This window comes from Odontesthes bonariensis, chromosome 21 (assembly GCF_027942865.1).
Source record: "Odontesthes bonariensis isolate fOdoBon6 chromosome 21, fOdoBon6.hap1, whole genome shotgun sequence".
Taxonomy (NCBI): Eukaryota; Metazoa; Chordata; class Actinopteri; order Atheriniformes; family Atherinopsidae; genus Odontesthes; species Odontesthes bonariensis.
The window spans coordinates 17,940,203-17,956,529 of NC_134526.1; the positions used below are offsets into that span (position 1 = coordinate 17,940,203).

The 16,327-nt window shown below is 43.0% G+C and overlaps 1 protein-coding gene and 1 non-coding gene across 3 annotated transcripts; both read left to right on the top strand.

Moving 5' to 3' along the window:
* Positions 1 to 49: 49 nt before the first annotated feature.
* LOC142371579 (transportin-2-like) lies at positions 50 to 13,472 on the top strand. 2 transcript variants are annotated; one of them, XM_075454270.1, is made up of 26 exons: positions 50 to 119; positions 1,334 to 1,433; positions 1,730 to 1,805; positions 3,479 to 3,628; positions 3,880 to 3,986; positions 4,774 to 4,907; positions 5,292 to 5,373; positions 5,518 to 5,640; positions 5,899 to 6,017; positions 6,195 to 6,255; positions 6,422 to 6,593; positions 6,750 to 6,902; positions 7,704 to 7,929; positions 8,111 to 8,282; positions 8,538 to 8,624; positions 9,219 to 9,326; positions 9,419 to 9,577; positions 9,663 to 9,750; positions 9,940 to 10,038; positions 10,578 to 10,613; positions 11,594 to 11,689; positions 11,788 to 11,863; positions 12,015 to 12,114; positions 12,217 to 12,291; positions 12,976 to 13,116; positions 13,330 to 13,472. In XM_075454270.1, the coding sequence occupies exons 2-25, from the start codon at positions 1,335 to 1,337 to the stop codon at positions 13,081 to 13,083; spliced, it is 2,706 nt and encodes a 901-aa protein (XP_075310385.1). In that variant the 5' UTR covers positions 50 to 119; position 1,334; the 3' UTR covers positions 13,084 to 13,116; positions 13,330 to 13,472. The 2 variants fall into 2 exon arrangements, with proteins under 2 accessions (XP_075310385.1, XP_075310387.1); XM_075454272.1 differs by lacking the exon at positions 10,578 to 10,613.
* On the top strand, positions 1,176 to 1,245 carry LOC142372206 (small nucleolar RNA SNORD41). Its single transcript, XR_012768199.1, has one exon. It is a non-coding gene; the product is annotated as a small nucleolar RNA SNORD41 (small nucleolar RNA).
* Positions 13,473 to 16,327: the final 2,855 nt, after the last annotated feature.

Below are 16,327 nucleotides of genomic sequence, written 5' to 3' on the forward strand. Positions count from 1 at the left end.
ACGTGTGTTAAACGGAAGCCGCTGTCGGTCAATTTCAGTCGGCGTGCTCATTTGAACAAGAAGAACCGCTACGAAGAAGAGCGGCCCAGCACTGATTGCCCAACTTACAAATCAATATTGTAGGTACAGTTGCAGTCTGTCTTTAATTTGGCAGAATATTTATTTGAATCTTTAATCGAGCTTACCGTCTCATCGGGTAAGGTGTTAATAGAGCAAATATCAAGGAAACCTTTGGTTAAAAGCGTTAGCCTGGCTAGTAGCTTTAGCATTAGCTCAGGTAGTGGAACTCTATGCGCAGGCGGCTTAGCGGCTAAGGCCACCAAGGAAAACGTGTTCAGCAAGTTTGTAACGGTTATTAGCCGTTAATCGTTTTTGCTAAGTCCGATTTTTCCACACGGTCTCTCGGACTTTGGCTTTCTCTGAAAGATTGATGTGGTACAGGACTACTTTAGATAACAGCTGGCGGTATTTGCTCATTTTTAAGCCGGGCACATTGTGACCACCCAGCCGGGAACTGCCCTGTCGAACAGGCCCGGGCAAGAAGGGCAAGTTTTATAGCATCAAGTTGGCTCTTTAAAGCACAACCAGACGATTAATTATAATGCAGCGATCGTTGTGATAAGGGAAACGTATCTGCAAAGTCAAATGTAAGCAAGGGTACACGACATGATTGCTAGCACGAGCCTGGCCACGGCGGCCCAGCTCCGTGTCTGACTTATTTCCTGACTTCTTTCACTCGGACCAACACGTTCGCGTGAGACCCACTCGGGTTACTCCAGCGTCTCGGGCCATGGCACTGATTATCACGTTGTGTCCATTCAGGAAAAAATAAGTACTGAGACAAAAAGCGTTTCCGTAGCGTAGACCGGGTGGCGTGGGGGTAGGATTAACTTGATGCGGTTAAGCCGGGTCACAGAGATTTTAGCTGGCCGTGTTGTCTGATGTCCTTGTTTTTGTGCCTCGGTCACATTTCCAAGTGGTTTGTGTTCACATTTGGGCAATCCCAGATCGACAAACGGTTATAATTTCTTTTTTAACTCCCTCGTGGGTTTGTGTCCACGGCGGACCAACGTGTGAGCTGCTGCATCTACCCACGTATACATTTTCACTGTAGTCTTTATTCTTCAACGCCTGTACACAGTAGCTTATAAAGTCAAAGTAACTATACACGTGGACTGGAAATGATGCATTAAAACCACACCTGACTTTCACTGATGGTGTTTGTATTCATACTGTCTGATCCAGAGACCACATGCTTGCATGTTTCTCTTCGTTCAACTTAACAACATGTAAAGAACTGTGTAATGTGGAATAATCTGTGTGTGTTCAACAGGATGGAGTGGCAGCCAGATGAGCAGGGACTTCAGCAGGTCCTCCAGCTGCTCAAAGACTCACAGTCGCCCAACACTGTCACACAGAGGGCTGTCCAACAAGTATCCTGCAGCAGTGCAATGGGGGGGGGGTTGCTTTGTAAAGCTAGCTCTAATCACAAATTTTTATAGTCGTGTTTTGTGCTAGAACAACAGGAGTTTGACCTGTAAAGTGTAAATAATGCTGCCAGATCTCTTATCTTAGGTAGAAAGTTGAGCGTTTTCCACACGTTGAGGAGTTTGCTGTCGTTAGTGCAGCCGTAGAGCTTCAACTGTATGTAAAGTTCATGCATCAAAGATTTGCTGGCAGTGTTTGATTTATTTATTTTAAATGAAATGGTCCTTGACTGCCTTTCTAGAAACTTGAACAACTCAACCAGTTCCCTGATTTCAACAACTATCTAATTTTCGTCCTCACACGACTTAAAACTGAAGGTGAGTTGTAGCGCCTCCCCACTGTTTTTGTGTTAGTTGGACTGAAATCGGACTCTTCAAAATGTACACAAACACATAATTCAGACCAAAATGAAGTTTTGGTAAAAACGGTTTAAGTTGATACAGACATCTTCTCAATAAAGCTGCTCTCATTCAAATATTTAATCTCTATTGACTGTGTCAGCTCACAGTCCCCAAAAGCTTCTCCAGACCAACTTAGAAGGTGTAGAATGTCTCAAAAGTTTTTTTTTTTTTTAATATTTAAACTGTCCACAGAGTCATGGCACTGAAGACACTTTGCTTTATGACTAGACTGCTCCTGTGCATGTTTATTGGGACAATGATAGCGGCCCAGTTAAATGTTCAGGTCACAGTAATCGCCCTTCGACTCTGTGTCAGCCATACTAAATGTCCTGGACCACTGACTTAATGTGAGTGTTCGGCTTTCCGCTGTTTGACGTTGTTTTGTCTTTTAACCTGATCAGACATCAGGAGCCGAACTCTTCACATTTCTGGATTCTCGTGTCTGCTGTTTTTAACGTAACATGTCAGAACTTAACATAGACCATCAGAGGTGTAGGAAATGCTTTGTCCCACACATTGCACTACATTTTCACACCACATGCATACATTAGAAGGACCAGCGCGGATTTCTACGGGGAGCTGAGCGGTTTCTAATATTTCAGACTTAACTTAAACTTTATACAAGTTATCCGTTATACAAAAAATAAAGAGGTCAAGTCGCCATTCGTCTCAAATTTCTGCCCCAATTTAATGATTTTCTGTTTTTTTGTTTTTGTTTTTTTCCCTTTATTTCTGTCATATCGCACAGTGAGATGTTACAAATGGCGTTAAAATACAGCTCTTGATGTGACTGGGAGATGTGCTAATGACTAATTAGGCAAATATTTACTACCCCACAGTTTCCTGACATTTTCTTCCCCTTTCTGTTGCTAATCCATATTGAAATGAAATGCCCTTCAGGTTACATTTTCTTTAATTTTCTCTTACAAGTAGTTGTTGCTATTACTATGACAAAAGTCTTCAGTATCTGGACGTGATGAAACACCCAGCTCATTGACACAGAATGATACATTTTGTTCCTATGTTTTCTGATCCAGATACTGTTTGCGACGCATGAATTTCCCCACTGTGGGATAATAAAGGGCATACTTACTTACTTACTTACTTACTAACCTTTTTAGGCCTACCAGTGGTATCCTGTTTGCTGCCCATGTTTGCCTTTCTGTCCTTCTTTGCCTTTATAACTGTAAGTTAGATCTGTTCACATGTTGCACTTCAACACATTTAAGAGCCATTTGTGAACTGATAAATTGACAACTGCCCACTTGTGATCACTCAGGATGGCGGCGGAAGGCAATGTCTAAAACATTTAAAATCATTTTAAACCATCTGCAGCAATGTAAAAACAATTGGACGGGTCTGGGAAGGAGTGTTTGAGTTTGTATAGTTTAAGTTTTACAAAGGTATTCCAGTCGGTTCCACAAAGTGAGGCATAAGGGTTCATAAAAGTGCGACATGCCGTATGACTTGTAAGCTACATTTGGGTAGAATACTGATCTGCACTCTGATGACTTGCATTAGAAATTGCACAGACTTCTTATTATTCCTTTGCGGTTGCTTGGACCTCACTTTTCTCTCCCTCTTTTCAGATGAGCCAACCCGCTCCTTGAGCGGTTTGATACTAAAGAACAATGTTAAAGCCCACTACCAGAACTTCCCCCCGGCTGTTGCGGATTTCATCAAGCAGGAATGCCTCAACAACATCGGCGATCCCTCGCCGCTCATCCGTGCCACCATCGGTAAGCATCATAATCTAACCGTGTTCATTCACCAGCGGTTTTGAGGGAGCCACGCTCCATCCTGTGTTTCTCCTTCTTTTAACGGACATCTGGAGGTGATGCATAAAAATAAAAACATCTGAGTGACTGTGAGGGTGTTTGTATTCATACTGTCTGATCCAGAGCTGCTTCAAAGGAAACTGCGTGCAGTGATGTTGCTTATAAATCTGACCTAAAGGAGGCTTTCATCTCTGCTTCCTGTGCACCTCTAGGCATCCTCATCACTACTATTGCCTCCAAAGGAGAGCTACAAACATGGCCTGAACTGCTGCCCCAGCTCTGCAACTTGCTCAACTCGGAGGACTACAACACCTGTGAGGTCAGCACCAACCCAGCTTTGGCTTCTTCTTTTCCTTTTTTTTTTCTCCCCCCAACTTCCGTGTCTCTTTTTATTTCATCCGTTTGTAAATCTGCTCCTGCTGAGACTCATTGTAAATGTACAGAGTAGTGTTCCCACTCTGGCAGGCACAGCAAAGTTAAACGTGGGGGTCAAAAATAGTTTGCACCTGTGTGAGAACCTGTGGTCATGAAAGTATGCGCAGCCATGGGAGGCATCTTGATCATTTTCCATTTAGTTTTCATAATATGTCCATCTAAAACCTTGCATCTCTTTCTATATATTTGATGATTTAGTTCATCTTAATCATGTTCGATACGGGAATTAAGTTATCTTTCAGAACTCATGAAAGACCTCTTGACAAGCTGAGCAGCTAGTTAGTGTTGCCCAGTTACATGACCTCATTACACACCTGGACGCCTTAGTTTTATATCAGTTATATTAGCATCTGTGTATGAGCCACTAATGTCTTTTTTTTTTTTTTTTTTTTTAATTATAGCCCACAACATGTAACTGTCCTATTTGCACGTGTGCTTGTTGTACAAAAATATCCCGTAAGATAAAATGTCTGTTGTATTGGCGAAACGTTTGGCCTAAAAGTTTCTCCCCCGCCAATAAAACGCAAACTAATTTGAAAAGCAAAATTCTGTGCAATGCAGTCGTTGCTTTTGCTTCGGCTCGATCTTCTGATGCAGTCTCATTCTCTCCTCTGTGTCCGTGTATGTTTGCGTTTGATTTGACAGCCTTTCTATGTATGTCCGTGTCTCAGGGCTCGTTCGGCGCATTGCAGAAGATCTGCGAGGACTCGTCGGAGCTGCTGGACAGCGACGCTCTGAATAGGCCGCTCAACATTATGATACCTAAATTCCTTCAGTTCTTCAAGCATTGCAGCCCTAAAATTAGGTACAAGGCAGAGCAGAACTTGTTTTTTTTGTTTGTGGCCAGCATCTGAATGTGATGTACACTAACAGTTGGTTTTGTGTTCACTCTAACCCTCTCGCTGACGGACCATTTCACAGAAATTTCTTGGATTTCTTCTTCTTTTTTTAAATTATTATTATATAGTATAATAAGTGGAATTTCGGATGCTTTTTGTACATGCATACACGGCAAATTGGGTAATAGTTTTTTAATGTGAAAATCTGATGTGCTCTGTTTCGTGGGCACAAAATGCATTTATCCTGTTGTGTATTTTCACACTTATGTTTAAGTCAAAGTTTCCATCCTGAGCAAACCAAGCAGCTGTATTGACATTGTTCAGTTGAGACATTTTGCATTGCCTTGCAGGTCTCATGCTATAGCCTGTGTAAACCAGTTCATCATCGGCAGAGCCCAGGCCCTGATGGACAACATCGACACTTTCATCGAGGTAAGCCGTGGCTCTGAAAATGCGTTATTACGTTTTTCGAACAGCACCCGCTTTGTTGGATTTTGAATATTATTATTATTATTATTATTATTTTTTTTTTTTTGGTGCCCTCTTGGTCTTATTTTTCCTCCTCCTCCATATTAGAGCCTCTTTGCGCTCGCAGCAGATGAGGACTCTGAGGTTCGAAAGAACGTGTGCCGAGCCCTGGTCATGCTGTTGGAGGTCCGCATCGACCGTCTCATCCCCCACATGCACAGCATCATCCAGGTAAGTGTTGGGCGACAGTGTTATCTTTTAAAGGGTTATCCCTTTAAAAGGTGACTTTTAGGTCGGCCTTGCTTCTGGACGTGATGAGAAACCCAGCTCATTGATTAAGAGTGATACCTAAAGTTCCTATTGTTTCTGATCCAGACTTTCAATACCCCATGCTAGGATGTTGCACAGTGGTGTGATTATTTTTATTTCATTTTTTGGTTTTATGTCTGTTCACACATCCTGTTCTCATGCCCCTCTCATCTCCTGCAGTACATGCTGCAGCGGACTCAGGATCCTGATGAGAACGTGGCTCTGGAGGCCTGTGAGTTCTGGTTGACTTTGGCAGAGCAACCCATCTGTAAAGAGGTGCTGTCCGGACATCTGGTGCAGTAAGTTGCTCATCATTTCTAGAAGTAATACGTCTATAATTTCAACGTGAACATCAGACAGTCTGTAAGGTCGTAACACTAAATCCAGGCCACTGTATGGGTGTCATCAATTTAGCTCTTTAATCAAATTTAATACTTAATCATCCATTTTTTTTTTTCTTCTCCTTATCAATATAGACTTATCCCTATCTTAGTAAACGGGATGAAGTATTCAGAGATAGACATCATACTACTGAAGGTGAGGACATTTTTGTTTAGATTATAAATCCCCCCCCCCCCCCCCCCCCCCCACATACAGTGAGACTTCAGGTCTCATTTTCACTGCAGAAGAAAATAAAAGAACATCTGAAGAGTTTTAGCAAGCGCTGATGTGAAAGCTGGTGCGTTTGTGCTCATTTCCCCAGGGAGACGTGGAGGAGGATGAGGCGGTGCCGGATAGCGAGCAGGATATCAAGCCCCGTTTCCACAAGTCGCGCACGGTCACCTTGCAACACGAAGGAGGGGAGGGAGAGGAGGGCGAGGACATCGAAGATGACGACGACGACGATGACGACACGCTGTCTGACTGGAATCTACGTAAGTGATGACAAACCGTGTCGGACTTTAAAGCCGAGTGTCGTGTCCTTGCTTATCACTCCATTCTCACTCCAGTTTAATAAAACTAGGGATTTTTGAGAGGTGACTTTAGGAGGATTTGAGCGTTTGTAACGGGACTTTTTCAACTGATTCTAGGGAAGTGCTCAGCCGCAGCACTGGACGTGCTGGCCAACGTGTTCCGCGACGATTTGCTGCCCCACCTTTTGCCACTCCTAAAAGGGCTGCTCTTCCACCCAGACTGGGTCATTAAGGAGTCCGGCATCCTGGTATTGGGGGCCATAGCTGAAGGTAATAGTTGCATGACTTGCAGTTTTCATACACACTATTTACAACTTTTGATTTCTAGTTTTCAAGGAAGATTGAGCTACACTGGAGGCCTGTGAGTTCTGGTTGACTTTGGCAGAGCAACCCATCTGTAAAGAGGTGCTGTCCGGACATCTGGTGCAAGTAGTTGTTGCTTTTACTTTGAAAAAAAGTCTTCAGTATCTGGACGTGATGAAACACCCAGCTCATTGACACAGAATGATACATTTTGTTCCTATGTTTTCTGATCCAGATACTGTTTGCTCCTGGTGGTGCATTTTGGTGTCTGCGGGTTTACATGTGTGCCAGATATCTGTAGGTCTGTGCAAACAGCACCGACATTGTCTTGGTCCCATGTTTCTTGGCTTTGGCAGAGCTTGTGCTGCACTTGCCTCCAGGCAGGCGTTTTTATAAAGATATTGAACTTGTGCAGCACTGCTGATAAAGTTTCTGAAAATGGGTACACAAATCATTTCAAGGTTATAAAGAGTCCCCCTTACAACAGCATTGACAAGGTTAATTTTTTTACCTGCTTTCTTTGGTGTTTGTCGGGTAGATTGAGCTACACTACTGCTCATACCAAATGAGATGCACTGCACAAGTTCTGTGTTGAGACCAAAGGTGTCAGTCAAGATGTTTGTACTGGACTGCTGATTAAATGCAAAAATTTCATAAGCGAAATCTCGCAAAAAGTCTTTTTTTTTTTCTTTTTCTTTTTACATGAAAATGTACTTTTGTTAACCGTTTCCACTAATTGGCTCCTTTGCACCTCTCTTCGCTCTTCAGGCTGCATGCAGGGCATGGTGCCCTACCTGCCGGAGCTGATCCCCCATCTCATCCAGTCTCTGTGTGACAAAAAGGCCCTGGTACGCTCCATTGCCTGCTGGACCTTGAGTCGCTATGCACACTGGGTGGTCTCCCAGCCCCCTGACTCCTACCTCAAACCCCTTATGACAGAGCTCCTAAAACGTATCCTGGACGGCAACAAGAGGGTGCAGGAGGCTGCCTGCAGGTGAGCATGTTTACAGTCTTCCTCTCCTGCTCACGTGGACATGATGAAACACCCAGCTCATTGATAAACAATGATACATTTTGTTCCTATATTTTCTGATCCACATCCTGCATGCATTATTCCTAAGCTGCACAAACAACAAGAAGATTAGATATTTATTATCTCATCTTGGTTTTCCCAGTGCATTTGCCACCTTGGAGGAGGAGGCATGCACAGAGCTGGTGCCCTACCTGAGCTTTATCCTGGACACACTGGTCTTTGCCTTTGGGAAGTACCAGCACAAGAATCTGCTCATCCTTTATGATGCCATAGGAACTCTGGCAGATTCAGTGGGTCACCACCTCAATCAGCCTGTAAGTGTCTGTGAAATAATCACTGCATGCAGTTCCATACTTTGCAAGACTTTTTTTTTTCCCCATCCTTCCCCCTGTATGTATGGGTTTCCATGCATAAGAGATGCTATTGCTGGCATAGCATGCAGCTGTACGGTCAAATTAGAAAAATATCGCATTTGTTTGCATGTTATGTTTAAATCACAAAATGCGTTGTTCAAGCATTTAAAAAGGAGAATAAATCTTGAGCTCTTACTGTTTTACGTTGTCTTTTAGGAGTACATTCAGAAGTTGATGCCCCCCCTCATTGCCAAGTGGAATGAGCTGAAGGATGAAGACAAGGATCTTTTCCCACTATTGGAGGTGAGTGGCTTTCAGCGAGTCCTTGTAATTTGGCAAATATTTACTACCCCACAGAGTTTCCTGACATTTTCTTCCCCTTTCTGTTGCTAATCCATATTGAAATGAAGTACCCTTCAGGTTACATTTTCTCTTACAAGTAGTTGTTGCTTTTACTAAAAAAAGTCTTCAGTATCTGGACGTGATGAAACACCCAGCTCATTGACACAGAATGATACATTTTGTTCCTATGTTTTCTGATCCAGATACTGTTTGCTCCTGGTGGTGCATTTTGGTGTCTGCGGGTTTACATGTGTGCCAGATATCTGTAGGTCTGTGCAAACAGCACCGACATTGTCTTGGTCCCATGTTTCTTGGCTTTGGCAGAGCTTGTGCTGCAGTTCCCTCCAGGCAGGCGTTTTTATAAAGATGTTGAACTTGTGCAGCACTGCTGATAAAGTTTGCCTGTTTCTGAAAGTGGGTACACAAATCATTTCAAGGTTATAAAGAGTCCCCCTTACAAAAGCATTGACAAGGTTAATTTTTTACCTTCCGTCTTTGGTATTTGTCAGGTACACACTCGTAAAGCTAACTTTGTTGCCTCTGAATTCCCTTTAGTGTCTGTCGTCGGTGGCCACAGCCCTACAGAGCGGGTTTCTGCCTTACTGCGAGCCCGTTTATCAGCGCTGTGTCACACTAGTGCAGAAGACACTCGCTCAGGCAATGGTGAGAACGCAAACCACACACAAACCGAATAAATGTTTCCATAGCCGACACAGAACAAGCTTTGAAACTTATTGCGCCTCCTGTCTGTACAGATGTACAATCAGCACCCAGACCAGTATGAGGCTCCGGATAAAGATTTCATGATTGTGGCCCTGGATCTGCTGAGCGGCCTGGCTGAGGGCCTGGGGGCCCACGTGGAACAACTGGTGGCTCGCTCTAACATCATGACCCTGCTTTTCCAGTGCATGCAGGTACGATTGGATAGTTCTGTAGTTTTACTATGTTTGCCTGCTTGTAAAAGTGCACGAAGAGTAACATCGTCTGTCTCTGTTGCAGGACACGATGCCGGAGGTGAGGCAAAGCTCCTTTGCCCTGCTGGGTGATCTAACAAAGGCGTGCTTCCTCCATGTGAAACCCTGCATTGGTTAGTGGCTTTGTTAAAGAAGACTAATGCTGCCACATGTGAACCGTCTGCATTAGAAAACCTGTTCTATCTGCGTATATACTGATGTCTTTAATGAGGGCCAGTTAAACACAGGAAGATGTGAGGAAATTGTATTGGTGTGTTTGCATGTTGCCGTTGTAACCGGTGTGTCTATTTCCTCCCCTCCAGCTGAGTTCATGCCCATCCTGGGGCTCAATCTGAACCCGGAGTTCATCTCTGTGTGTAACAACGCCACCTGGGCCATTGGAGAGATCTCCATGCAGATGGGTAAGAATGAGAGCGCAGGTCTGTTTTCGATGCCCTTCAGGTTACGTTTTCTTTCATTTTCTCTTACAAGTAGTTGTTGCTTTTACTTTGAAAAAAGTCTTCAGTATCTGGACGTGATGAAACACCCAGCTCATTGACACAGAATGATACATTTTGTTCCTATATTTTCTGATCCAGATACTGTTTGCTTCAGGTGTCACCAGGCTCCTGGTGGTGCATTTTGGTGTCTGCCGGTTTTCATGTGTGCCAGCTTGTGTGACGCAGACGGATATCTGTAGGGTTGTGTTTCTTGGCTTTGGCAGAGCTTGTGCTACAGGCCTTTTACAAATATGTTGAACATATGCAGCCTGCTGATAAAGTTTGCCTGTGTCTGAAAGTCGGTACTCCGTGTGGTGTTTTATGGCACTTGAAATGGTGTGCCAACAACATGAACCTCGGCATCCTAATTATTTGAGCATGTCTGAGTGCATGCATGCCTAACAAAGCCATTGTGTGTGGCGAAAGTCAGCCTAGTGAACCTCTGTGTGATATCCTTACAGGGACAGGTGCCAAGCAGCAAACAGAGAATTGTCCAGGTGAGCGTAGCGGCGGAATAGAATCAAAGATGTTCTTACCGTTTTTAGTAAAAAATGATCATCCACTTGCGATTCTGAAGAAACCCCGACTCAACATGAGATATAGTAACTTGAATTCAAACTCGTAATATTTATTGTTCCCACACAAGGACATCTACAGTTCAGCTTTCTTTTAAAGTTGTAGCTGAGCTGGACAGCTATCTAAAGTCAAATGTCTGGATACAGTCTATGGTCTGGACAACTTGAAGGTGACTTCCAATTGGTTAAGTTCCAGTTATCACCAAATAAAAGATTTTAGCAACCGAAAACCATTAGCAACATTCAACTGTTGCAGATCCATGCAAACCAATTTTAATATAAGGCCACTGACCGTGTGCAGTAGTCATGTTACTGAAGGTGTGGTTGTTGTGGATCATTGCCTCTGGAGATTCATAAACACAAGGTTTGATTTCTAGACAGACTTGCGTCCTGTTTTCGTGTCGGAACAGAAAATCATGTACTTGATGTTAAACTCAATTCCTCCTTTAAAATTTAATCTAGCTTGAACTACATTCAGTCATCTGCTGCTTAGAACTGCCAGTAGTAATCTCAGTAAAATGGCCACTTTTTAAAACCTAGGGTTTATTCTAGCAACTGTTTTTGTTTGTAAAAGTACGTATGTGCCAGTAGAAATTAAGTTTAGTTTCGCTTTAAAACTGCGTTGAAAGCGGTAGTAACAAGTGTGTGTGATGGATGAAACTGAAAATTAGGGAACAATTTATGAAAACCCGGATTGTTAGTTTCTGTATGACCTCGAAACTGTTTTTCTTTTTAGAAAAATGAGTCTGATGATTAAACCTGTTTGAACACAAGATGATCTGCCAGTGTTGACTGTTGAATAAGTCCCACCTGTGATGTTGGGACAGTTGTCACCCTTCAGCTGACCCTTCATCCTCCAGTGTTTGACGGGGTGTTGTTCTCTGCTCCGTGTGTGTTTCTAGGTGCAGAGATGCAGCCTTACGTGGGCTTGGTGCTGCCTCACCTGGTGGAGATCATCAATAGACCCAACACACCAAAGACTCTGCTGGAAAACACAGGTACATGGATTAATACACACACGCCTTCTAATGCTTCCAGTTATGGCCACAGAGGAGTGTTGATGTGAACTGTTCCTCTCGTGTCTCCCCATGTGTAGCCATTACAATTGGCAGGCTGGGTTTCGTCTGTCCTCAGGAAGTGGCACCACAGCTGCAACATTTTATTAGACCTTGGTAAGTCTTTCATTCAGACATATTAGATCAGGCAGATGATTTGAAGATGCACAGCTTGGTTCATTTGCCTCTTGCACTGCATGTGAATGAGCTGAAAAGTAGTTTCGAGTGGACAAATAATTAGTGATGGAGCACTTCCATCTTTTCCCAGGTGCTCGTCATTGAGGAATATCAGAGATAACGAAGAGAAGGACTCAGCCTTCCGGGGAATCTGTGTGATGATCGGCGTCAACCCGGCGGGAGTGGTGCAGGTGAGCCGATGGTGCTTTAAAGCTGCTGGGGCCGGAAGGGTCCTCAAAATAAGCGGGGCTTGACATCGGTGTACAACTAATTGACAAATAATTTCTGCCCAGGACTTCATTTTCTTCTGCGACGCTGTGGCTTCGTGGGTCAGCCCAAAGGATGACTTGAGAGACATGTTTTATAAGGTGAGCGCCCCCCATGTCATGGATTACCTTGTTGAGCTAATGGCTGGTGCTTGTAATCAAAGCGTTCCCTCTTCATGTGCAGCACTAGCTCACCACACTCTATGATGAACACTCATCAGACATTCGAAATCTGACTGTATGGTGCGGATGGTTTTTGATTCTGAGAAGTATGGTGCAGCTTGATTTGAGGGGAAAAATGTTTGTATTCAAGACGTCGTGATTATGAAGGATCGTCTATAAGTTTCAGTGAACAACGGGGTGTCTAGTGGCCAGTTTGTTAAATCTCTTACACTTCCAAAGCAATACATCCATATAAACCCAAACTTCAGGAAAATCTTTGTTTTCCTCGTCAGGCTTTCAAAAGTTAAAAAAAAACAAAAACAAAGGTGAGGATGGAACTGTGTGTTTGTGCTTTATCACGCGGAACTGTGATCGTGCTGTATCATATCACCACAGTAATGCCTGAACATTGCCAAGCAGTACATCTTTGGCTACATGCAGAGGTTCCTGTGTTTTATTTATTTATTTTTATCAAAAAGCCTAATTTACAAAAGTTTTTGTCTGGTACATTTGAGGAAGCTTGACACACTAGCTGCCCTGTCTGCATTACCTCAGCTGGCTGAGACGTTTAATTGTGAAAGCCTGCTTGAGAGCTTATCTGTTTTTTTTTTTTTTTTTTCAAAGATCCTGCATGGCTTCAAGGACCAGGTTGGAGAAGAGAACTGGCAGCAGTTCTCTGAGCAGTTCCCCCCTCTGTTGAAGGAGCGCCTGTCGGCCTGCTATGGCGTCTAACCTCACCCCTCCCTTGGTCCACAGACCTGTTAGGTACGTCCGCAACACAGACGCGCACCCTCCCCCTACACCTCCTTCTGGATGTGATGAAACACCCAGCTCATTGATCAGCAATGATACCTTTTGTTCCCAAACACATTTTCTGATCCAGAATCCCACTTTTCACCCACACAGCTAAGCTTCTCTGGCCTCTGAACCCATCTTACACTGACTTGTCTTTGCTCTGTTCATTTCCCCCCCCCCCAGGTTAATGAAGGGGAGGGTAACAGGGGAACTCATTGCACTGCCCAGAACGTGGGGAGAAACTACAGCCGGAGGGATGTGACTGGCCTTGACCCTTCACTCTGCGGACGGCCTCCCTTTCCCCCGCGCCCTGTTTGTCTCTGTGAGGGAGGGTGGGAGGAGGGTGGTGGGTGTGGGAGGGTAAACTGGGGATATACATATACCTCTGGGATTAAACGCCTCACTAAATCCAACACACTCAAAAGCGACTTTCGCCAACTAGACCGCAGGGATCCTAGGTAAGTGAGGACGATATAGGGGCAGGGTTTACCGCCCCCTCCTCGATTGGAATATTCTCATGAGTTAGATGATGGCTGGGAGGGGAGGGGGTGGCAGATAGGTACATAGAGGAATTACCTGAACCAGCATAGAGTGCCACAATCCCAAATACTACAACACGTGTAGAATGACTCACATGTAGCTGTGTTTAAGCCGGCTTGTGCCAGAGGCCAAACAGAAAACAGATGCTTTTACAATGTAATGACGTGCACAAAACCTTTTGCACCTTTTATTGCAAAAACTGCATAAACTTTTTGATGTGCATATACTTGGGTCTTTCGTCATATGTAGCTGAATTTAATTTCCTTCCTCTTCCCTTGGTTGCTGAATTCCTCTGTAACTGTTAGATTTGATTTCTTTCCCCTCATCAGAGGCAATAGAGATGCAGTCCACCTGTTCTCCAAGGTTTAAAGGACCGCAGCACCAAAATACCGCATGGCATACGATCACCTTTAGTCGCATGTTTGAGTGAATGTCTTCTTCGTTTGCTGCATTAAACATCATCAGTGCAGGGAGGCTGCCGTCATTTGGGGCTGTCAGATGCTTGTTTCTTTTTGTCCTTTATACATGCTGTCTAATCATTGTCCCCATAGTTTAATGAAGGCAGCGTGTTAAGACCAACTATAGGTATACCGATTCGGGAATTCGGCTCGTGTTTGGTGGTTGTTAATGCAACGGGGGTTCAAATACTGTAGGCAGATCAAGAAAACTATTTGCTGCTGTAGTTTTGTTTTTAGGATATTTACATAACGGACTTGATGAAAGCGATAAGACATCACCAAGAATTAATTGGTTCTTATTGGTATCAATGCACTTTTTCTATAAGAAATCTAGAATTTCTCATATAAGGCATACAGTAATACTGAACTTGAGATAGTTTTTTTTTTTTTTTTGATAAGTGATTTTAGGACTGTTGTCTAAGCATGATAATGTTAAGCAATGGTAAAATGACATGGGTAAGACTCGAGGCCTCTTAACATAGTTTTATATTGCAGCTCCTTAAACGGACTGAATAGGATTTAAGGAGGGGGGGAGGTATCGTATTTAAGATATCTTGGATCCATGTCGCGCTGCACCTGTCAATCCATACATGCGTATTAGGATGTTCCCGCCTTTCTCACCACAACTTCTTGGTTATCAATGGCCATTTGAGCCAAACTTGTCATAATCATTGCATGCGTTTCGTCAAGATTTTCAGTCTTTTTATAACCGTCCCTTTAAGGGATCTACCTTATAAGAGCTTTGTCAATGGCAATGCAACTCGCTGCTGGACTAATAAGGTACTTCTCCAGCTTCTGATCAAACTAGTGATTGTTGTTGCCATATATTTACCCGTTGATACTGTGTAGGGTATGCCTGGGACTACAGAGTCCTATTATTTCTCCCCTGACACTGGTTAGCTAATGGGAGGGAGCGGTGGTTGTTATTCAACTTTATCTTTTTAGGTATTTCTCCATAGTGGACAGTTGTAATGGAGGTGTGCATGGCTCTTTTGTCTGTTGGTGTTGGCACATGTAGACATAATTTAGCACCAGCCCTATTTTAAGGTTATGTTTGGGAGGTTAGTTTAAGTTTTGCCCGTGCTGATGTAGCCACCCCCCCCCCCACCCCCCTAGTATATTAACATTTACCTGCCAGTTAGCAGTCTGATCATCAGGTTGCCCTAGAGCTCCTGAGATGAAGATTATCGGGAGGGGGGAGAAAAATATTAAATCTATTTCTGATTGAAGAAGCATCGATATAAGCTTCTATCTGTGGATTATGCATTTTGTAGGATAAGCATTAATACAGGATTTTACATTTTTCTCCCTTCACAAATGTGACAATTTAGTTTGACTGCCACAGTGTTTTAGATCGTACAACTTTTTATACGCTGCAACGCTCGACACAGAGAATATTGATGGTATCTGCTGTGGATCTAACTGGTAGCATGTTATGGAAGGGTGCAGCTCCTGTGCCACGAAGAATTGGTTTAAAAAAATCGAGGCTTTTACCACTCCTTCGCCATGTTGATACATGAATTGTACACAAAATTCAAGTGAAGCCTAAATGTCCACAAGTTTAACTTTTTTTTTTTTTCTTTCTTTTGTCCGTTACTTTTGTTTTATTGCAACTTGTGTTTTTTAGTTTTTTAATTTATTTATTTTGTTTGTTTTTTATATTTTTATTTCTTTGTGCTCCGGTGCACAAATAGTTTTGGACTTTAAAAGTTTTGTTTTTTTGGTTGTTTTTTTTTCTTTCCCTTTTTATTCTTTTTATTTAAAGAAAATTTTTTGTTTCCGTTGTTTTACAGCGTTTACCATCTGATTATGTCAAATTTTTGACAAAAAAAATGGAATGAAGGCGAGCCAGTGCTGGATGCACACCTTGGGGGAAGAATGTGGAAAACAAATTCACAACTGTTTCAATCTGATATCAAGGCTGGCAATTTTAATTAATGTACCTCTTTTTCTTTTTTTTTTTTTTCTAAACTGTGGTGCAGGTGGGATGTAATCTGATGTATCCCTTTTTATTTAATTTTTGTGAATAGGGGAAAATAAAAAAATCTTTTTCTATTGCGCTCTGAGTTGGCTGAAAATCTTTTCTGTGTGAAATCCAATATTTTGAGAGAAACAATCTTTACCTTTCAGATAAATGGCCAAAACCTGGTGTGGTGATGAAACATTACACTGAAAATTCTGTT